Source organism: Talaromyces amestolkiae (genome assembly GCF_001896365.1).
Source record: "Talaromyces amestolkiae strain CIB chromosome Unknown scaffold12.1, whole genome shotgun sequence".
NCBI lineage: Eukaryota > Fungi > Ascomycota > Eurotiomycetes > Eurotiales > Trichocomaceae > Talaromyces > Talaromyces amestolkiae.
Window position 1 is genome coordinate 5033 of NW_024468048.1, and position 24323 is coordinate 29355.

A 24323-nucleotide genomic window follows, 5' to 3' on the forward strand; every position below is an offset into this window, starting at 1 on the left:
CATGGACACAGGGGTCAGTCCCAAAGAGCGCCCATGGACGTCCATGGACAGTCCCATGGGCATAGTCCCATGGGACTTGCAGAGGTCTATTTATTACTACTTTAACTATTTCTATTTACTATTCTATTAGTCCTAATATATATGAATTATATCTCTATTATTCCTATTTTTCCTTTATTCAAAGAGTTGCTAGTGTTAGAATATTAATATCAATTCTAGATATTTAATCCTGGTATCTAGTAACTCCATATCTACTATATATGCTTCAGAGAATAATTATTCCTTATTGAAGCACGTATGCGTTATTTATATATCACTAGACCCCTAGTACCCTCTTTCGTAGGAATCAGACATGAATTAGGAATCAAATATTGACCCTTTTGTGCCTCATCTTACAGGCTTGTCGGACTAGCCTTTCCCAATCCAATTAAGCTGATCTTGGACCGGATAAACCGACAATCTTATTAAGAATAATATATATAGGAGTAGTTTACTAGTATTAAAATTATATCTTAAGCTCTATATTAAGATAGATATTATAAGATATAGTATTTAACCTATATCTCTAATTATTTTATAATTATAATAAATTATATCTTTGAATTTAGATATAAGCTTTAAATCAATAAGAACTATCTATAATTCTAATTTAGTCCTAGGGCTGTGACTATATAAGAAGAGGGATAGCTATAAGGCTATGAATTAAATAGTGCTATAGATGGCTTCATATATCCTAATTATATGATTTTGGTTAGGCTTAGTTATGTATTAGTCAGCAACAAACTTTATAGTGAGGCTGTAGGGGCCATGATTCCTAGAGAGCAGCAAATAGCTGCGAACGCTATATAACCCTATGTTTCTTACCCTATTGAGCACCCGTACTACTACGTCCTTGTAAACCCCTCTCACAAAGCTTAATATAAGCTTTCTATATAAAAAGTATATATATAATTTATAGTAATAAGTTTTCTAATTCTTTTTTTTTACTTGGTCTAAGCGTTATAACATCTACTAGTCCCAAATTAGCAACTTTAAATTACACTAGCGCCCCAGAGGATATCATCCCCTCTCAGGAGGATATCATCCTCAGCTGTAACCCGGGTCGAAATAGCGCATGACAGAGCTGTTAGGGTTGTTAGGGTTGTATAGCCTGAGCGCGCCCGTGTTACCCCAACAAAATTGTAATTAAAGGTCACCAACTTCGTAGGTCCATTGGTCGACATATAATCGTTAGATGATATTATAAAAACTTGCGATACATAAGCAATTGCTGCGTCTATAAATTGGCCAATTTTGGGAATAACCGACTGGCTAATGATAATTGTTATCGGGGGGTGAAATCAATTGTAATCCGGCTTTTTAGGGTAATTTTTTCTTAGCGATTAACCCTACCCGCAATTGTATCCGACTACAATTAGCCACAGGGTACAGCGTAGCGTGTATTCAATATTAATGAGGTTGCAAAGATTATCTATCCTATTTAGAAGTTCTCCTAAATCACTTGAAATGCGACTAACAAGTCGTCCCTTACGTGTTACGAGGTCCTCTAAATTTGAACTACCCAGGCATAATAACGATCTGGGGAGTGTCGTAATCTTCGCAAGCTATACTGCACACATGAACAGAACCAAAGGCAAAGGCCGACCACAGGCCCGTAGGCAAGGCATAAAGTTCGCCCGTAAGAAATGTGACGACGACTGTAATTAGAGCTACAAGGATACGTATAGTAGCAGTAACCAATTTTCAACCAGAACGCCTTGTCTAGAGCTAATGGCAACGTTTCATCAACACCAAATACGAGAGTAAGTAGCACGACTTGGAAATGGCTCAAATGAGACATCAATCAAGATGTTTAAATATAAATCTCAAATAGTTTCTCACAAACATTGATTAAACATTTTCACACTCGTTGTCGGCTTGGAATATTATATTTTCGTTCCTCATCTCTCTTGTGCCATGATGTCCTGGTCTCCAAGAAGCTGATATGATGTCTTGTCCTCTATATTCGGCTGATCCATTCTGCATCCTGCTTCTTGCAAGATTTCAAGTACCTCGCCATGCGCTTTCGCTCTCCTCTCATGTGTAAATGCATCCAGTGTTCCGTCCATGTTCTGCCGAGCAAGAGGAAGGGGTGCCATTGCTCTGTGAAAAGGTGTTTCTCCCTTGGTATTGGTAGCATTAACTCTCGCACCGTGGTGAATTAGACGCCTCATTAGATTCATTTGTCGCAAACTCCTAGCCATATGGTGTAGAGGAGTATTGCCTTCCAAATCAGCATCATTAACCTTGGCCCCATGTGCTACTAATAGATCTAGTATAGACGGATTGACAGGTTGGGCCCCTATAGTTCTGGCAGCCAAAATATGTAGGACGTTCTGTCCAGTGATATCTCGTATACCAGCATCCGCTCCTTTTTCGCATAAAAGTCGGACAATTCTCTCCAAATGTTTGGTTCCGCCGCAATCCGCATGACCTTCTATAATGGAGAATAGAGGAGTTGCACCATCTTTGCTTTGAGCGTTGATCGTTTTTGGATTAGTTTGTATAAGCAACTCGAGAGTATCACATATCTGAGAGGCAATCTCATCATCAGGGAGATAATAATGGTCAAGGCAGATGTTGTTGGTTGCCCAGTGCAGCGGAATACGTCCCCCAGCGTCACGCATGGACACCATATCTGCAGGATTAAGCTCGCCGCAATTGTCCAGTAGCGCCTTGATTCCCTGTACATTGCAATATCCGCTAGCAATATGCAATGCAGTCACTTCTTCGACATCGCTTATAGGATCGTTACTCCAATTATACTGTCGGGCGTGAACATTCGCCCCTTCGGCAATCAGACGTGATAACAACTGATAACTGGCACGTGAAGCGGCTTKTCCGAGAGCAGTTTCCATAAAATGCATGGGTTTCTCATCTTGTTCAACATGAGGAAGCCCGTATGAACGAACAGCGTCTTGTACCCTGGCACCCTTGTCAAGGAGCATGTATACTATTTCCTCACTCCGTGCAATTTCGTCTCGGAGCCATATCTTTTGACCATCAGGGTCCAGGTCTGGTTTATAGGAAAGGTCGCATCTGAAAGAGGACGCCGCAGATAGGAGAGCATGGCCACCGTGAGGATCAGAGGCATATCTTGCTCCCAACGGGGGGCTTCTGTCTAACAAAAACTTCACTGTATTAAGTTGGGCACCTCCACAGGCAATATCAAGCAATGAATAATCATCGGGTCTGACGGGTCGAATTTGTAGCCCATTAGTATCAGCTAGGTCGAGAAGCACGCGAAGAACATCTAATCTCTCATCTGCTGTAGCATTGTCGAAAGGGCTATCAACGATCATCTCCGTCGGCAGAAAGACTTGTTCTGGATATTTCTTTATGAAGGAATGTAGAGCTGCCACATCGTTGCTTTCAATAATTAGGCGTAAGGGTGAAGAACCCTCTATTGGGTTCTCATCAAAAATCTGCTCATATTTTTTCAGATCTGCCATGTTGGGCTAAACCTTGTGGTAGAAAGGAATGAGTTCGTGCCTGAATAGAAATGTCCCGCGCTTTGTTCTTGTGTTGGAACTAATACCGACTAGGCCAAATTTGTATTAGTTCCTAGAACATATGAGAAGAAGTTGAACGACCAGATATCGACCCTTTTCTACAGAAATCGATGCCTAGTTGAGCATTACAAATCGACATATAAGTCTAAAACTATCAAGAAAGTTAGATTTACATCGTCTATCATTCCTGATGGGATCTTGCGTATAAAAAGAATCAAAACTTCCATGTAGCGTCGAAAGTGAGTGCATCTACATCGATATATTACTCCCACCGCAAAAGCTTCGCTTCTTTTTGTTCAGATCTGACCGCTTCCGTAAACGCTCTAGTACGATTTCGGGTCCAATATCACCTGACTTCCAACTAGTGTTAACATCTAGCATAAGCTAAGCCATATTGGGAAATCCAATTGTTTCCATACTGCCGAGGCACATTGCGCAGATCGCTAATCTCACGAAATGAAGATTTACTATCCCCAATAGGAGCGACAAATTGGGCTTCCAAATTGAGATTTATATTACGTGCAAGGAATATTGTGATATCATCGTTGAAATTGATTATTGTTGACTTTGCATATAAATATGATCAAGATCGTCAAGACAGAAATGTTCGAAAGCCCGTACCCGAATATCCTTCCTTACGCTTGATTTCCCCAATTGACAGGATTACATTCCGGATATCCCGGATCTGGTGATTGCAACGCATAACTCCACTCGTTTGCTCTCATTGGACCTCAGTGGACCTTGCCATAAATGCCAAGAATCCCTTTACTATATTAGCGCGCACAATCTTGCAATATATCATAGTAATATGGTATGGTAACCTCCTTGTTCAGGTATCCTTATTCCTATGCTCATTGTACCAAGCCAATTTGATCTTTTTTAGCCTTTTATCCGAACGTGGTGGGATCCTAGCTCTGGATTGAAAATTATTTTAGCTTAACAGCTTTCACATACAAAGAAGCGTCAAATTTCAATGTGTTCATGTCCGCTTTCTCACGCGCTAACACATGCCGCTCTCCAACTAGCGATACCATACGCCAATATCTAGAGAGTTGGCCAGTTGCTTCATGGGGATTCTTCGAGGCCAGAGCTGTTATTAGCAGTTTCTAATATTGCAAACTTCTCCTAGTAGGCAAAATAGTGGGAAACAGCGACATCAGCAGCTATCTAAGACTCAACTCCAACGCATACATAGTCACCTAAGCCCAGATACTGACAGCTTCGATCCAACGGCAGGATTCCAGAGATAGAACTGAGATAGGGATATTCCATAGTTGGTGGAGATAGTACCGCATTGATCTCCACTGACCACCAGATGAAATTCATCACAATTTGTTGCCATTCCYGTCTGGTAWGGTGTTGGTGTAGTAACACCATCTCCAGAGATAGTTGGTGTTGGTATTGTTGTTGTTATTGTTGTTCCAAGCACTCCTACACATACGTAGTCGCCTAAGCCCAGATACTGATCGATCCAACGGCAGGATTCCAGAGATAGAACTGAGATAGGGATATTCCATAGTTGGTGGAGATAGTACCGCATTGATCTCCACTGACYACCAGATGAAATTCATCACAATTTGTTGYCATTCCCGTCTGGTAAGGTGTTGGTGTAGTAACACCATCTCCAGAGGTAGTTGTGATTGTAGCACTGGTGGCAGTCGCCGACGAGACCGAAGTAGAGTAAGTTCCACTAGAAGAGATTGTAGCGGTCGTATTGCTTGTAGAGTTAGTTCCCCAATTCCAACCAATTCTTGGATTAATGCAGTAGGCGTTTCCAATAACCAAATCACTATCACATGTTGCTTTGTGCAGAGAAGGATTAGCTGCTGTAAAGAGATTAATGGCAATCTGGTTGGAGAGACAGATCTGTGCACAGGTAAGTCCTGAAGTGGCGTCGTTGACGAACCAACCCCCGCAGTCTGTAGTTGTCCCCGGGGCGATGGTAGCACCAGCAGGCGGAATGACAGTTTCAGAGCCAGTAGATATAGTTGAATTTGGAGCCTGGCCTGAGTATATGCCCCCCGGGGTAGAGACACACAAGGTTGAGCCCCACAGAGGATCATTAGAATGTAGATTTGTACAATTCCAATCAAGTTGAGAGTTGTAGTTTAACACATTCTGAGTGGTGATGCCGTTTGCCAGTGCAATGCTGGTACAAGTGTCGTTTGGTTGGACAGACCAGATTTCCTTGCACTGCAAAGGTAGACAAACAACGGTTCCGGGAAGAATCGAGGAGCAATTAGCAATATTTGGGTTGATGTAGAACATTGTAGCTGCAGAGACGCCTTGTGCCAATGAAATAGAGTCGCATGTATCGCCAATCTTGGTTGTGTATGTATTTCCAGAAACACAGACCGGTGTTATGGATGGCACAGTTACGTTAAACACACTTGGTGTAGAGTTGAAGTTTGTAACTGAGAGGTCACAATCTTGCGCAATATATTCATAAGTTCTCATCCAGTTGTCATCATAGACATCTGTATAGCCATCAGCTTGCATCAGAGCAAGTTTCTTGACGTTGCAATAAGAGCACAAGTCGGATTGTGGAAGATCGGCTACGTCGGTCACGTTTGGAAAAGCAGCAATAACATCTAGAAAAAATATTAGGATTTTACTTTTCGTTATACATTAGGGGCAGAAATTTATAGGGAAAAAAAGAGATGACTTGCCATTGCAATTTTGTCCGGTGGTAGGATCCACGAAGCAGGACTGGTTCCAATTGCTCCAGAACATATTGATAAGGCCAAGGAAAGGAAGTCCAGGAACGAGACCAGCAGTCTCCCCGCAGCTGACGGAGACATTCGCACTTAACTGTGCAATGGAAGCTGCACAGCCCGGATCGCACACCTGAGTAGTCTTTGTAGAGTTTCCAAAACTGCCCATATACCTGTTTGTCATTAGAGACGAGGCGGCATCATCACAGTAAACAGCCTGATACAGCGCACTCTCACAAGCCGCTGTCAGATTTAAGTCGATCAACGACCCGGTGGGAAACATTGATATTCCATTGAAAATCAAGCCGTTTTTGATATCGTGACTTATGTTGAGCATGCGTCGATCATGATGCAGACTAAAAGAATGGCCTCTCGATCCGCCAAATGTAGCATGTCCTGCAACTAGACTGGATTCGAGACACAGGTAGAATAAGGCCGCTCTCAAGTCTACGATAGCCATTGCTCTCAAGGTAGACAAAATTCAAACGGTATTGATCTGGATCCAGGGCAGATAAGAGGGGTTGCGTTGCGTAAAGATACGTTCAGTAAATGGACTGGACTGAGAAGATCGCATATATAGTTAGTACGTAATTTGAAATATTTTCGACTCTTGTCTTCCTCCGCAACACAAGGGTTGAAGCCCCTCTTTGCGGACCTGATACAGACACCTTGATATAATTTATACACTTTAGCCCCAAGTAAGGAATTCGTTAAGGACCGTGAGCCTTTTACATTTGTACAAATCTCTTAATGTTTAATTCAAACCGAGAATTGCCGGTACGTGGATTCCAACACGGTGCTTTCTCCTCTCCAGAGCAGAATAGTGATATCTGTAACCTCACTAATGCAGGCTAGGCGCGGATTTTGAGCAGGGCTTGTAAGACTAAGATTTCGAAATTAAATCCTTTGGGTGACTCGTCCCACACGGAAGACAATTCCCAGATAGAGACAGCACCCTCCGAGGTGGCAATTGCTAAGTTGAGAATCCGAATGGGATGTGTAATGTCATGTAATTGTTTTTAGCTAGGAATTAAATCTCTGCCATGCGTAGTAGGTTGCTATAATTAAATATAGTGCAAAGTGCAAACTTTTGTTGGCGCTGATTAAAGATGGGATTTCTTGGCAAATCCTTCTATCGAGGAAGGGTCGACGTCCAATGAGATCCGAGGAGTGGATTTATGCGGTGGTATCACCATGTCCGGGATAGCCGTAAGGTAAACCTCTCATATAGGCAAGCGGGCAGTGTGACAGTGGCGTATTGAGATGGGCTGGATCTCAAATGATAGGTGCTATCGGTGCCAACCCGCGCCAACCCCATCCTGGTGTTGGTGCTCATCGGTTAAAACGCTATATTCTTTAAACAACGCATTGGTTTCGTATGGGAAATCCCTAACAAATTGAAAAACCCTCGAAAACTCAATTTTCACGTTTTTCGACCCACAATATCGAATGAATCGAAGTAAGAACTAGTGTCATTATATTTCTATACTTGTCTTATTAATATGTCTTTTTTTATTTGAAAAATCTATCATATTAAAGACTTTTGTTAATTCGCTACTTTAACTTTATTCTAGAAAAAGTCACTTGAAATTTTCAGAAATGATCAATTAACTAATAAGCTTTATAGATTCTATTTCTTCGATTATAAGTTTCAAATTATTGCCTTGTGGTGTGTTAATAGAACTGATTATAACAAAGTCAAGTTTTCGAATTTGTTAGTGATTCCCATACAAAATCAAAACGTCGTTTCAAGAAATACGGCATTTTAACCGGTGAGCACCAACACCAGGATGGGATTGGCGCGAGTTGGCACGAGTACATATTAATTTAGCCAACAGGTTTATTCCTATAAACAAATAATTAGTAGCTTGGTGGAGACGAGCTGTCGCTCGTGGGTACTAGTTGCCTCTTTGTTGTTTGACCGCATTGACTGCTGTTGTTGGATGCGCCAGTAAGCCATCTTAGCTGGCATTGGCTGGGATGTCTTTGTATTGGAGAATTTTACCGCTAGCACCGAAGGGGCAAAGAATGAATATAGGGTGGAAATCGCTTGTAAGAATCGTCTATCTCCCTAACATTTATCTGGGCGATTCCTGTCCCTTATATATGTGTGAACGCCATACAAACTCATGACTGCTGTTATCCCAATCTGTGTATCCAAAATATCCAAAAATGAGCTCTTAATATTCAATATTGAGCTTTCATCAAGCGTTTAAATACTGCTAAATAATGCTAAATAGTGCTTTAGTGATCGTCAGCTAGCGCTCTAGAAAGATGCTGTCAATGCCCCTAATTTTATGTCAAATAATTTCTTGAGCTCTATCCGGGTTGAGCCTAGCGGTAAATAATGCCAACACTTTGGTGAGGTTAGGGTTGGTAGAGTTTTTGGTGGGTTGGCCGCGATAGATTCAAAAGTTCAGCTGCGCTAGAGGGGACGCGACGAATGAGAGACGAGATAGACTGTTGGTTCGATGCTATGTAGATGTAGTGGAGAAGATCCGCGAGCCTGGCCTTTTGTAGGTCGCTTTTGGGTCGCTGGCCGGATAAAGTGTCTTTGCATTTGCGGCGTAGGACATGAGGTAGCATACACTAACTACGCATGACAATGGTACGCTGTGATATGGTTCGGAACTAGTCAAGTAGCCCCGTATATGATCATGGCTAAGACGGCACTGACCGGATCAACAGGGTTGTTTCCTGTTCCTGAACCACCTGCGTCTTTCAGTATCGATTGCGCGGATCAACGCTTTCTCTTGCACTACGTAGACTGCACACGGAGGCAGGAGCTTGGATCAAATCAATTTTCAGCTGTTATTTCAAGTGTCATTCATCATGACGATGCCGCTTAAATTGCTTTTCCTCCTATCAAAGTTACCCGACACTTCTGTTTGGAAACTGATAGGCTGATAGCCATTAAGAAGCAGGTGAGTTGTGACATGATCACATGAATGCTGCGGATTGCTTTGAATCAATACTGTACTATATTGCGTGTGATTGCACCACACACCTGCAGCGGTCCACTTTGCTCGGAAATGAGATGGGTGGATTTAGCAATAGCTAATCAATTACCTCGTATTACTTTTTCTCACCCGAGAAGTTTTCAAATTGTTAAATCTGTTTCCTACTGGACTGGTACGCACACGATGTTACTATGGAGTTACCGGGTTAGATTATACGGCATGTCACATTCACAGGGTCTATTACTTGGACGTCAGAATTGGCAGAGAAAAATAAAAAATAAATATGCCTTCTAGCCGCCCATAATATCCGGAACCGAGCAGCATGTATGCTATAGCTTGGCTCTTCTGCATCAATTCATTGAATTCTCCTTCATACGATTTCAATCCGAAGGAATGCTGAAGCAGATAATTGCTGTAAGTGACAGAAGAGCCCCAGGGACAGTGCTTGGAGTTACCTCACTGATAGTAACTGTACAGCAATGCGATGATGAGAGCCATACTTGCTATCCTTCTTCTAACTCTAATCTGTCTCCCATCCACCACCGCAGACACCTATTGCAGTGCCAGTGTGCCATGTGCGATTGGATGCTGCGGCCACAACAATGTTTGTGGCCTGGGACCAGATTACTGCGCTCCAGAGAATTGTATCAACAACTGCAATGCCAAGTCAGAGTGCAATCCTGGCAACTGGCCAGAACAATATACTAATGCTACTACATGTCCCTTAAACGTGTGTTGTAGTGAGTACGGCTTCTGTGGCACGACCTCTGACTTTTGTGGAAACTCTACGGTCTCGAGGCCTTCTTGTGATGTCAATTCAGCCTCTATTAGCCGTGTTGTCGGCTACTACAATTTAGCTGCTATCGCCCGATCTTGTGGAGGCATGTCTCCCGAGTCGATACCTCAGGGCATCTACACCCACATCTACGCTGCCTTCGGCAGTATTAGTCCAGGAACTTTCGAGGTTGTGCCCGGGTCCTCCGGCGACGAACAACTTTACCAGCTGCTCGAAGCGCTTCAGATCCGAGACTTGGGTCAGCAGTTATGGATCTCAATCGGTGGATGGGATTTCTCCAACAGTGATGCGCCAACTGCCACAACCTTTTCGGATCTTGCCGCAGCTGACACTACCCAACAAAATGCCTTTTTCAACTCGCTCATTCTTTTCATGAACACTTGGGGATTTACTGGCGTCGATATCGATTGGGAGTATCCTGCTGCGGACGATCGCAACGGCCAGCCGAGCGACTACAGCAACTATCCCATCTTTCTAGCAAATCTCAAGAAAGCTCTCAGCGAATACCATTTTGGTCTCTCTATTACCCTGCCCACCAGCTATTGGTACTTACAACATTTTGATCTGGTCTCGATAGAGCCGTCAGTTGATTGGTTCAACTATATGAGCTATGATCTTCATGGCACTTGGGATGTTGGCAGCAAATGGACAGGCGCTTACTTAAACGCTCATACCAATCTGACTGAGATTGAATCTGCTCTTGACCTTCTTTGGCGGAACAATATCACAGCATCGAAGATTAATATGGGTGTGGCGTTTTATGGTCGAAGCTTCACCTTGGCCGACTCTTCCTGTTCGGAACCTGGCTGTGCATATCTTTCGGCTGGTGATGCTGGAGACTGTAGTAACACCGCCGGAATACTATTTAATAGCGAGATCGCAGAAATCATTAGCGAAAACGGTATTACCCCTGTTCTGGATACAGATGCGGCTGTCAAGTCCGTCACTTGGAATGGTGACCAGTGGGTGTCATTTGATGACCAAGATACTTGGAAGCTCAAGGCGGATTTTGCCAAGTCCGAATGCCTCGGAGGGGTCCTTGTCTGGTCGGTCGATAATGATGATACTAATCAAACTTTTGCCAGGGGCCTGGCAGCAGCACTGGGCAATCCGCTTAATCTGGATCCGAAAACAGGACTCACCGTGGAGGTCATGGAGTTCTCAACCACCGCCAGCCTATCCACTCAAGGAAATTACTGCAAATTTATTAATTGCGGTGAAGTTTGTCCCAACGGCTACACCACGATTATTCGTGGAGATGAGTCATCTCAACTTATGCTTGATTCAACTGAGTGCCCGCGGGGAAACTCTCAAACGCAAACACTTTGCTGTCCATCCTCTACAAACGTTCCCACATGTCAATGGAGAGGTTTTCATAACAGCGGCAAGTGTCAAGGTGGTTGTCTTGACGGTGAGGCTGAGGTTGGCACAATCTCAGCAGGGTGCAGCTCTGGTTATCAGTCGGCGTGTTGTACCATCACCGAGTCAACGACCCCTTGGTCGCAGTGTCAATGGACATCGAGTTGCGAGAGTGACAACACCTGCCCTTCTGGTTATCCAACATTTGTCATGGGTTCACGCGATGGTTGGGGCGGTCGTCCATCCTGTGATGGTGGCTATAACTACAACTATTGCTGCTCAACCTCGTCCGTTCCCGATGCCTTTACGAATTGCGACTGGTATGGCCATGAGGTTTCGTTTTCCTATGCACAATACTGCTCTGATAGTTGCCCATCCAATTCTATACGGATTGCCGAGCAGTCGGTGTTCGGAATATATCTGCCCGCATATTCGAGCAATTGTTACCTCGGAAATGAGGCATTTTGTTGTTCTGGTGCACCTGCGAAACTTTCTGTGCCAAGAGGCATCGGACCACCGCGAGATAGTACCGCCCTGCAGTTTGATGCCTACCTGTCAGCATTCCTTGCCAATCCTGTTTGTGTAGATACCTGGGAGTCTAATTATGGTTCTATATTCTATAAGAGGGCGCTGAATAAGCGATCGACGGCCCTTGATCAAAAGTCCTTCTCGAGCCTAGTGTCCTATATCGTGATGTTGGCAACATCTTCATACCCGCGAACAGACCTGCGTTCCATATGGGATCAGCGGCTTKCGCMGTTTGGGTATCAGGGTACGGCGCCCAACAGTACTTATCTGAGCCAGGCTGTCTATGCATCGTGGGATGGATCGTATGTATATGATACTCCGGGCTCCGATCCCTCGGGACTGGTAGCTGATATGCTTTGCAATATCGCGCATTCAGTCAATGGCACTGAAAGCGTGCAGCTCGCGGAAGAAGCCCTGTGTGAGATAGATGATGGCTCATCCTCCCTCACAAAGCGGATGATAGATGGCATAAATATGAATGATCGCTCCGATAATGGCGACTATCCCACGGTATTCGCTGTCCTCAATGGCGCTTTAAGTGTGAGTCAAGAGCCAAGCCTGTCCATCTTCCTTTGGAGTTCTATCTCCGTTACTGATTGTCCAATATTTTTTTTTGACTAGGGCGACTTGAGCCTTCACTATTTGCGTTGGTTGTCCGCAAGCAATACTCGAGTGGGTAACAGAGTCCTTCCCCAGGTCATGCTCGAGATAGCATTTTGGATCGGCCCTACACCAGGAGTGGCTCCGGATGCTAGTTTGCGGGCCCAATACGCCGACCGCACCCATACGCAAGCCACCGACCGTTGGATCGTCATGCATCTTCATATTCCACTCGATGACCAAACTTTCCGAAGTGGTTTGCCACAATGGTATCCAGGCGTCACGATGATGACTGTCTATCAAAGTCAGACCATCGCGCGGCCCTGGGCTGTGACTACGGGTCTTACCCCTGCCTACCGAGCCGAATTCCGGTATGCAAGGACGGTCCAAAACGGACGTAACAACAACGGTAACCTGCGGGATTATAATGCCCGGACCGAGAGTTTCAGATGTCGAGGCGGCCGCTGGTTCTTTGGTACAGATCGAACCCGAGACTTAATCAACTTAGCACGGCAATTGGGTTTGCCTGGTGGGTACGCCGATACGATCAATGAATTCGTAAGTACCTTATTCACCACCTCTGGATCGCAACTAAATGTTCTCCTCGCACTCTAGGGGATCTGGCTCCACAATCAAGGTGTTTTCAGGTCCAGTAACTTGAATCGGATCTTCCCAGGCATAGGCGAGCGAAATCAGGACGACACTGCTCTACCCGTTGGACGGGTTGATGCAAGAGGTCTCTACAATCCCGTAGATGGTGCATTTGACTCGAATTGGCTGCCTGATGGCTCACCTGTCCCGGACTCATCCCTTTACAATGCGGATCCGTAACTTGGATTGGTAGTTGCAGGAGTCGATGCTAGAACAATAGAGTTGATCTAATTCGTCTATTAATCCTTCCTTCCATCCCCATGTGTATGAAATGTGAATGTTAGAGGTGAATTATTTCAGTACCTTTGGTACTCTTTTAAACGAGAAGTCGCCGTAACTAGATGTGTCATCTTAGTTACAATAAATCATTTGCGATATTTAGTTAGCTGGTACAGACAGATTCGAAGCCTCCTTTCATATGTTTTATAAGTTACAGCCTTGGTTAGTGCACGGAAAAGGCCGTGGAGGAGAGCGACTTACTGAACCGAGCCGCCACCACTGCAGGTGCATCTTGGGCAAACTGTCGCAGTTTGCCCAGCGCTGTGTGATACCCTGCCGCATTCCTTGTATCGAATTATAGAAGTCCTGTTGATTTCGACATTTGGGTTGGTCAATGTCGTTGTGCGTGGCAAAGAATAGCTTTCTACCCATCGCGTGCGTGGTTTTGTCAAACACGAGGAGCAACAGGACAGCATTGAAGAGGATCAATCTTTCAGAAATACAAGGAATAGAAATACAAGGAATAGAAATACAAGGAATAGAAATACAAGGAATAGAAGAAGATTAGAAAAGGAGCTAAGCTATTTATACTTTAATTGTGAGAGGGGTTTACAAGGACGTAGTAGTACGGGTGCTCAGTAGGGTAAGAAACGTAGGGTTATATATCGTTCGCAGCTATTTGCTGCTCTCTAGGAATCGTGGCCTCTACGGCCTCACTATGAAGTTTGTTGCTGACTAATATATAATTAAGCCTAACCAAAGTCATATAATTAGAGTATATGAAGCTATCTATAATACTATTTAATTCATAGCCTTATAGCTATTTCTCTTCTTATAGGGTTATAGCTCTAGAACTAAATTAGAGTTATAGGTAGTTCTTACTAATTTAAAGCTTATATCTAAATTTAAAGATATAATTTATTATAATTATAAAATAATTAGAGATACAGATTAAATATTATATTTTATAATATCTATCTTAATATAGAGTTTAAAATATAATTTTAGCATTAGTAGACTATTTTTATATATATTATTTTTAATAGAGTTTTATTAGCTTCTTCTTTTCTTTTCTTTTAATTTTATTTATTATAATAAGTACAGCTCTTAATTTACTATACTATTTCTAATTCTTTATTTCTTAGTTTATAAAGTTAGATATAGCTTTATTTTTTTAATTTCTAGCTTTAGTTCTTTTTATTTTGRTAAAATTGTAATAGTTTTTAATAAGAATTATAATTAGAGTAATTGATTATTATTTTAATTTATATCTTTTAGTTTTATTTTAAGTTATTTTTTTTCTTATAAGTAATAGTCTCAGTGCTTTAAATATTAATATAATATAATATAGGATATTTTAGATTTTTTATTACTTTATATTATTGCTGTTAAAGCTAGACCTCTGCAAGTCCCATGGGACTGAAGAAATTTCAGTCCCAGTCCTATGGGACTGGTTTCCATGGGACTGGGCGGGACACCTCASTCCCACCTATGGGAGTCCCATGGAATTCCATGGGACTTCCAAGGCTGCTAATTTTCTGCCTGAATTTACATAAATCTATAAGATTTTATCTATTTTAGATATATTAAATGCTGACTAACTTCTACTACTAATTATTATTTATATATATATCATATTTATAAAATCTCTAATACATTATATCTATTTTAATCATCCTATTTATTTAAGCACTTAGAGTATTAGTTATAAAGAGGAATAGAATAAAACTACTATATAAACAATAGGAGAGATATAATTCTATAGAAAATATTTATAATATCTATTATCTACAGAAATATATAATATCTTATAATATTAAAAAAAAAAAGTAAAAAATAGATAGCAAAAAGTATAACCTTATAGAAGATATCTATAAGATTGCTTATCTAAAATAGAATATACTATACTATAAGATTAAGATCTTTACTAGGCTTATTAAGAATACTATCTTCTTTAGTAATTACTATCTTCTATAACTAAGMCTTTAATTTATTTTTAGAAAGCTTATAGATATTAGATATTATTTTATAATAGTCTAGAAATATATTAGATTTATACTAGTATAAAAACTTTTTAATAATATCTAGAATAATATAGCTAGGATATATATATATCTATAACTCTATTTAAGTATATAATATAATAGTAAGAAAAGCTTTAAAAGTAATATATTTATCCTAACAGAGGTATAAAAGCTAAAGATCATCTATCTTAGAAATAATATTATTCTTATTCAATAGATATAAAGCTATTATTATACTACTACCAGTCTTAAGATCTAACTAAAACTTCTAATTAATATTATTTAGTAATAGGGCTAGGACAGATATTACTTTAGTAATATTATTTATAATTATATATTAGTTAAAGAACTTTTTAAGATAATATTTATAGACCTTGATAGTGCGTGACTATCTAATTTAATAAACCTAATTGATTGCTTATACTATAATAGATATTCCTATAAATATATATAGTAAATAAATATTTCAGTATTAGTACTGTAAATTAATATCTATATTATTTATATAGTATAAGTATATTATAACTATTAATTTATCTATCTTATTAAAGTTATTAATTAAAGACTAGTATTAGGAAGCATTTAGATTTATATAATAAATAATATAAAAAAAATTAGCTAAATTCAGCATTATAGTTATTAGAAACTATTGACTAGGGCTTAAATACTAGATAATTAATTTCTTTCTAAGGTGAGAGATCTTTAATTAGATTCACTTTATTATTTCATAGAGTTTTAGAGTATCATAAAGCAGGATATATAATATATAAAACTAGTCAAGATCTTTTACCTATTTAAGAACTTTATAGATATCTTCTTTAAGATCCTTAATATCTACTTCTTTAAATTTAGCATCTTAGATTCTTATACTAAGAATATACTAGTTTATTTATAAGATTTTATAAGTAAGTAACTTTCTTAATAAAGCTTTAAAGCTAATTAACATAACTAAAACTAAAGCCTTTTTAATAATTAAAGTTTAATAGATATACTAGATACTAATCTAAAGATTTAGAAAGATAAGTATATAATATTAATCTATCTATTAGATATAGCCTTTATCTTTAATATATTTAACTAAATTAACTAAAAGAGATATAAAGAATAGATTATACTACTATTACTTAGTTATAGAAAAATAATATTATATAATCCTATAAATAACAAATAGTATATTCTAGCTAACTTTCTTTCTATTTATAAAAGAAATAATTAAATTAATAGTATATCTAATTGTCGGAACGTCAATATCAACCCCGGATATCTAACCCCGGCATCTAGCAGCTCCACACCTACCGTACGTGCTTCGGTGAATGGTTATTCCTTACTGAAGCACGTACGCGTTGTTTATATATCGCTAGACCCCTGGCACCCCCTTTTGTAGGAATCAGATATGAATTAGAAATCAAATATTGACCCTTTTATGCCTCACCTTATAAGCTTATCAGACTAGCCTTTCCTAATCCAATTAAGCTGATCTTAGACTAGATAAACTAATATTAATCAATATACAGATCAGACCTCTATTCTAACCCCTAATTTATATATATTAGCTTATTTATAAACTACCTACCATCTTCAATATTAAACCCTAAATATCAAGAATAACAATAGCATATAACCTAACCAACACAGATTTCAATCCTAAAGGCAAGGACTAGAAAGTGTTAGATATCTATATTCTTATAAAGTACAATTCGTACGAGAACCAATATAATATATTATTATAGATAATATTTAAGTAAGACTTCAAGAAATAGAGCCTCAAGAACTTTGAATAAGCTTTATTTCTATATCTTAATAGCCTTATCATACAACTTCATACTAATAGCATATATATTAACACCAGTAACTCTAGCTAGATATTAGAGATAATACATATCATATTCTAAGAATTAAATATAAAACTATAGACTAAAGTAGATATTAGATATCATCTTAATATTAATAAGAGTTTCTATCTATAGACTCTTATATATAAATAATTTATTATAATTATTACTTTATATAATATTCCTAAACCAGTATCTATATTAAAAATAAGCATCCTAGAGATATTAACTATTCTATTTTATCTCTATAATATTAGATCAAAACTAACTATAGAATTATTATATAAAATAATCTCTATCCTAATTTATATAAGCCTTATATTAAGCATTAAAAATATTACTATATTAATTTCTACTAAGAGCCCTAGAACTATATAAATTATACCTAGATTAACATCCTTATTGAAGCTCTATACTAAAGATATAAAGTATAAGAGAAATAATAACTTATTTAATTTTAAGCTAGATATCTTTTAGGACTACTATTACTATACCTACCTATTATATATATATAAAATATACTAATTAGTATTTTCTATTATACTATATAGTTAAGYCCTTATCTACTACTATTTATAGTATTATATATAGAAGTAATAAAACACTAATCCTACCAAAATAATATATAAATATTTTAAAGAAGAAGAATACTACTATATTATTAAGTATAAATAGTCCTATATTATACTTTAATAGATTATTAATAATAATTCTAGTAAAGACATTCTTTAATATTTTAAAATTATAATTTAAGACCTATAAAATCTAATTTATTTATTAGATCTCTAACTTTGCATCCTAGCCTATCTCTAAAGTAAGATTATTAAAGTAATATATATACACCCTATATATCAAATAATAACTAGAAGATCTTTAAATATTATACTAAGCTTGATTAGCAATCTTTATATAAGTATAAGTTAATATTAAGATATATATCACACTACACAGAATTTAGCTTCTATCCTTAGTAATAAAGCTTACTATACTAATTATTATTATTATAGATATTAGTTATATTCACTATATAGAGAATGTCGGTTTATCCGGTCCAAGATCAGCTCAATTGGATTGGGAAAGGCTAGTCCGACAAGCCTGTAAGGTGAGGCACAAAAGGGTCAATATTTGATTCCTAATTTATGTCTTCCTCCTACGAAAGGGGGTGCCGGGGGTCCGGCGATATATAAACAACGCGTACGTGCTTCGGTAAGGAATAACTATTCCCCGAAGCACGTACGGTAGGTGCGGAGTTGCTAGATGCCGGGGTTAGATATCCGGGGTTGATATTGACGTTCCGACAATAACTAATATTCTAAGTGCTTAAATAGATAGGATGATTAGAATAGATATAATATATTAGAGATTTTATAAATATAATATATATATAAATAATAATTAATGATAGAAGTTAGTTAGTATTTAATATATCTAAAATAGGTAATATCCTATAGATTTATATAAATTTAGGTAGAAAATTGGCAGCCTTGAGAGTCCTATAGAATTCTATAGGACTCCCATAGGTGGGACTGAGGTGTCCCGCCCAGTCCCATGGAAACCAGTCCCATGGGACTGGGACTGAAATTTCTTCAGTCCCATGGGACTTGCAGAGGTCTAATGTTAAAAGACTAAGTATAGGAATTCAGGATTAATATAGTAGCTTTATAACTTATTAAAAAGAGTGGTTAGCAGCAATATATAAAGGCATATATTATATTTAGTAAGCAAATCAGTGTGCTCAATAATAGATTACTAAGTATCTCTATAAGCTTATATAAAGCTTACTGATCTAATTACAGCGCTTAGGGGCATGCTCAATTCTACTTAGGGAGTAAAAGTGGCGACGGGGTGAGCACTAAAACGGAAAGGGAACATCCCACCGCGTCAGGAGAAATCAAGTACGTAGGAACAAATATACTGATGCACAGATTGCAGGTATGTGTCGGCTATCGCTAATCTCAACGACCTTTCACAGCAAGGCGAGAAACTTCTATAATTCGCCCTTGACAACGTCAAGTCGCGATGGACCTCTGTAAATTTGTTGCTCGATTATTGAAGCATTGACCTAGATTCCTGTCTCTTAGTAATTGCAATATGGAAATGAAGGAGGCTGATTGCAAGGGATGACTTACGTGATGAAGACCCAGGTCCGCCACCTTTCCGACACCCAACAACTGCATACAGGTTTTTACTTCGTCCGCCAGAACTATCGAGTCAAATCAGCATTAAGGAATCACCCCATATCTGAAGTCGGGAAGGAATCTCACTTTCAATTGTCCTCTCAACTCCACGAATCCCTCCGGCACCAAGTCCCCAAAATACTGAGCGACCAATACCCACACCCTTCGCACCCAGACATAGCGCTTTTACAACATCTGTACCCCTTCGGATACCTCCATCAACTAGAACTTCCACCTTGTCAAATACTTCAGGGCAGTATTTCCGAATTTCCAACAACGTATGAACCGCAGGAGGAGCAGTATCTAGCACACGTCCGGCATGGTTCGACAATATTACACTCTTCACCTGAGGGAATAGAGAGGCGATATAGGCATCTTCGTGTGTTTGTATCCCTTTGAGAACAATAGGTAGTGTGGTGTGTTGTGTGACCCATTCTAGTGTATCCTTCCAAGTCAAATCAGACGCGGGACCGGAAACTGATGCCACAGCAGGTTTGAGCTCTGTCATCTGCCCAAACCTCTCCTCAACTTCTGTCCTTCCACCTTCCTTCCCTCCCAACTCATGTTTTCCGAAAACAGGCTCATCAAGCGTCAAAACGAGGCACTTAATTGCCTCCAACTTATTGATTCGCGCGAGCACTGCCTCGCTCTCTTTTCGATTCTGTTGAATATAAAGTTGAAATCCATGGATTTGATCTGGACCAGCAGCAACAATCTCTTCGGGAGTCATAGAAGCATTGTTGGAGATTATGTGCATGATGCCAAAGTTGCGACATGCTTGAGTAATACCTACCTCCCCAGCAAGGTGAAATCGTTGAGCCATGGCCATTGGAGAAATGAAAATTGGTAGTCCTGATGGCTGTCCCATTATATCTGTGCTCAAGTCACATTTGCCGACGTCGATAAAGATGCGAGGACGTAGTAGAATGGAATTGTAGGCTTCTGCGTTCAAACGTTTGGATACGAGGTCCCCGGCGGCGGCATAATTGAACGCCCATGCTTCTTTGCTGATTGAACTGCTAGCTAGTCGTTCGATCTCGTCTAAGCTGTTCAATGCCTCTAAAGAGGGAAGTTCTTTATAGTTTAAATCAGTGTATGTCTTTTCATATTCCCTTCGTTCCCGAACCATGGCTGTCGATCTGCTTACCCTCGTAGATTTCGCCCATGATGGACACGGCTTTCAAGGTTGCTGCGCTTTTCAACCGGTGATCATATGTAATATTCACAAAGAAGTACCAAATCTTTAATACGGTCAGCATCGTGTTGCTTTTTATTTGTAGTTATTTTGACTCCTGATTCTCGGCTATCGATTATGGCACCGTTCAATAACCGACGAACTTTACATCATGGTCCGAAAGCCGAGACACCTTGAATACTCACCTCTGTACATTCTGCATAGAGTAATACTGTATGTTTTGTGTTTATCAACTTGCCTGTGCTTTCTTGGGCAAATGATTCTGCACAAGTCACATATGGTAGAGCCCAAATACCGAGATTCCAGATGTGGCATAAATCTTTTATTGCGGAACGGCCTCGGAAAGGAAACCAAGCAGATCATATCTTTCATAGGATATTTTCTATGATATGACTTCATCTCAGAATCTTATATAACCTCCCTGACCCCTGGTTTTGGGACGTCGCAAATTGTCTTCTAATATGAGGGCGAAATGTACAACATCCATCAATCCACTCAGTTTTTGTTCAACTCCCCTGTTTTTCTATCCACACTAACTGAACTAAACTGAGGTGTAAGACAGCGTCAAAAGAGATCCGAAATTCGGTTCCTATTATCAACGTGGCCACCGTAACATCGCACTCGGTCAGGTATTTTCACGTTTAGGCCTTTGACATTTCCAAGCAATAAAAGCATTTGCGATGACAACATTTCGGACAATGTGGAATTCCATGTTGGGTGAACGTGTTGAACGTGGCACATGTACAACATCGCCACGGTAGTGAGAAATTCTTGTCATAGTCCCAACGCATGTTAAAATCGAAAGACGAGTGTAGAGCCCCACAACCCGACGACATACGAGCGCTGCTTAAAGAGGGTACTGTAGAAGCCAACAATGCAGCAAATGTCAAAAGTAGATCTGGCTCCTAGAAACATATTAGAAATTTTTCTCACTCATTCCAGTGGTATATCTCACCAGGTACGCTGCTTGTTCCCTTTTTAGTTTCTGAGTTGCGCCGTAATGAAGGTAGCTGGCTTCATATGCCGATTGTAATGAAGTGGCGGCCCTATCCGCAAATTTCGATTGAAAGCGCAACGATTCCTCCGAGGAACGAGGAGACTCTTCATAGCCCATATGATGCACATCCGATGCTCTACTTCGAATCGAGTGGGAAAAAAGGGTTGGGGCGTCATTTCCTCCAATTGAGTAGATTGAATGCTTGCACCGAGGGCACGATTCCGCTCCATCTCGATGGATTACGCTCATATCTCTCTCCTTAATTAAGGATGAAACATCACAAAGTTGTGGTTCATCCCTATAGTTCAGGGATATTCCAAACACAGTACTGGCTATTGAGCCAATCACTGCTCCAAGGAGCGAAGCCGTCCCCGTGATGATCCAATTGGAGGTCGTTCCCATTGTATGTTCCTCCTTCCATTGTCTAACCAGTCCCTCCATTTCGTCTGTGGCTATCCATGACGATTTGAGGGATTGATGGAGATTTGTAAAAGACTGCTTATGCACTGCCAATAAATCTTTCACATCTGTATTATTGGATGGATTCTCCATTTGGTTCATCAACTCGTCAAGAACTATTCCAGTACTACGATGTAATTCCTGTCGAAGAACTTCAATGGCGAAGACCATTTCGCTGCTTTGAGACCCACCCCTTCGGACTTTCCTGCCTCTGGTAGGTAGTACATGGGAAACACCTTTCTTTGAGCAGTCGGCGCTGAGTTGAATTGCTTTCTCATACTTCTGACGTACTTTGAGGCCTTTTACGTTCGCATCGATCGTGGTATTATGAATGCTGTTCAAAGCACGTATGAGCTTTGCCGCTACATCGACGGCGTCCGGCTTCATAACCGGTATTTCTTGTTTGATTACCTTGACAACATCCTCACTTTTTAGAACCATGTCAGAGTCAAAATTCCAGAGCAATAAAGTCAAGTTGACTTACAGGCTGTGTAAAAGCAGAAGTGTGTGGACTAGTGTTAGATGGTGACAGATGGCATCCTTCAACTCCATTGTTTTTCCAGATAGCTCTGATAGCTTTTTGCTCTCAGGACCGTCTTTGGATTGTGATATCTGCGATCGACCAGTGAGTGTGCGATAGTATGCCTCCACAAAGCAATGAAAGTGGTCAAGTGGAGATTGCATAATTTGGAGAAGACGGGTTATGTCGTTAGTAAATTGTCCTCTGGGAAATTCAACCMCATATCTTTGAATATCTGTCAGTGTAGTCTTAAGTTCACAAAGAAAATCTTTCGCTTCCGTAAAAGGCTGGTCATGGTCGTCCTCTTCCAAGGTCTGTATGACTTTGGACACAGCCTCTACGGCTGTGGCTACATACGTTCCTGACCATCCAAAGTATGGAGGGGTTATCATGCTTTCGGAAGGGCAGACAGCTGGGCCGAGGAGCAAATGAGAATGAACCTGAAAGCGAGACGCGTCTAGTTAGACCTTTTTTCAAATCAATTTTATATATATCGCCATGGATTTCTCCTCTCCACTTACCGTTTTATCGTTCGCGTTGAGAGATATTTTAACCTCGAAAACTGGAATTCTAGAAAGCAAGTGTTTTGCATATGCTGCCGCCATTCTTGCCGCATAAAGCTGCCATGCCTTGTTTTTGTGCGAGTCGGCGTAATCGCAGATGCCCCGTATGACGAGGCATGGAAGGATGTTCATCAAGCCTGCTGCCTCCATCTCAAAACATAGAACACCACCAAGCTCTGAGCTTAGTCGGTCTCTCTCGACGCCATTCCTCATTACCTGACTTCCTGATGCAATAGTGCCATAGTGAATCACAACTTCCTGTTTGTCCCGCGGTATTCTTTTCACTATCTTCTTTTTGTCGCATCTTTCACACATAGAACCTCCAATATGACCAGAGTCGGCCTCAAAAAGAATATCACGACCCGGAAATTTTGGCCTCTCTCCAGAGTTAGATGCATATTCGAAGACTTTACTTTCGCCTCTTAGGTGGTCGCTACGAATATTCGCAATAGCCTTCAGCAGAATTTGTGGCGGGGAATTTAAAAATCCTGTCCGTTGAAAGCCACCTGGGGTGTTTGTTCCAAAGTCATACTGAACGACTCCCCCATGTCCCTTATCTGGGCGACTTACCACGACATCTCCAAGCCGTATATCATTATCTGTACTTGGAACTCCACCGCCCACACCGACCATGAGCCCGAACTGGATCGAAGGAAAAGTTGACTTCATTTGTGCAGCGACCGCGGCCGCTGAACCTACTCCCATCTGACCGTCTGGAAGACAAGCGATGACCACGTTATGCCCACTGATAGAGCCCAGTGTGTAGATATTTGTATCCAGACTATTGACATGAGTGTCATTGTGCCTCTCGTCCAACATATCCTGTGCGGCCGCGAGTTCGGTAAAGAGGGCGCATACCCAACCAAAGGTATAGTCTTGGCTCTGGAGGGTAGGTGGTGCTGACATTATTAGAGTATGATGTAAATTTCAATACTATACCGAGAAATTGAATCTTGACCTTAGTATTTCGAAGCCGAGTAGTAGTCTATATCGAAATATCTACCAAGGGGGGGTGCTGATATTGTGTGGCCGAGATATTCATAGACACGAGCTCAAAAGCCTTTGTGAGAGTTTTTATTTCAAATGAGATGTTTTCTTTAATTTTTTTTTCTGTCCTTCTATTTTTCAGCCTTGTTATCACAAACTGATCCCTGTCAAGAAGGCGGTCAAACGTCTGG

General features: G+C 40.3%; 3 protein-coding genes across 3 annotated transcripts; 1 reads left to right on the forward strand and 2 right to left on the reverse strand.

Moving 5' to 3' along the window:
* Positions 1–1940: 1940 nt before the first annotated feature.
* Positions 1941–3491, reverse strand: BHQ10_006341 (uncharacterized protein; the record flags this gene model as incomplete). Its single annotated transcript, XM_040878917.1, has 1 exon — positions 1941–3491. The coding sequence occupies one exon, from the start codon at positions 3489–3491 to the stop codon at positions 1941–1943; it is 1551 nt and encodes a 516-aa protein (XP_040734845.1).
* A 6617-nt stretch (positions 3492–10108) lies between these two features.
* On the forward strand, positions 10109–13339 carry BHQ10_006342 (uncharacterized protein; the record flags this gene model as incomplete). Its single annotated transcript, XM_040878918.1, has 3 exons — positions 10109–12448; positions 12530–13066; positions 13124–13339. The coding sequence occupies 3 exons, from the start codon at positions 10109–10111 to the stop codon at positions 13337–13339; spliced, it is 3093 nt and encodes a 1030-aa protein (XP_040734846.1).
* A 5882-nt stretch (positions 13340–19221) lies between these two features.
* BHQ10_006343 (uncharacterized protein) lies at positions 19222–24051 on the reverse strand (the record flags this gene model as incomplete). Its single annotated transcript, XM_040878919.1, has 7 exons — positions 19222–19296; positions 19364–19437; positions 19499–20485; positions 20559–20652; positions 22354–22489; positions 22547–23022; positions 23104–24051. 7 exons carry the CDS (start codon positions 24049–24051, stop codon positions 19222–19224), a joined length of 2790 nt encoding a protein of 929 aa, XP_040734847.1.
* Positions 24052–24323: the final 272 nt, after the last annotated feature.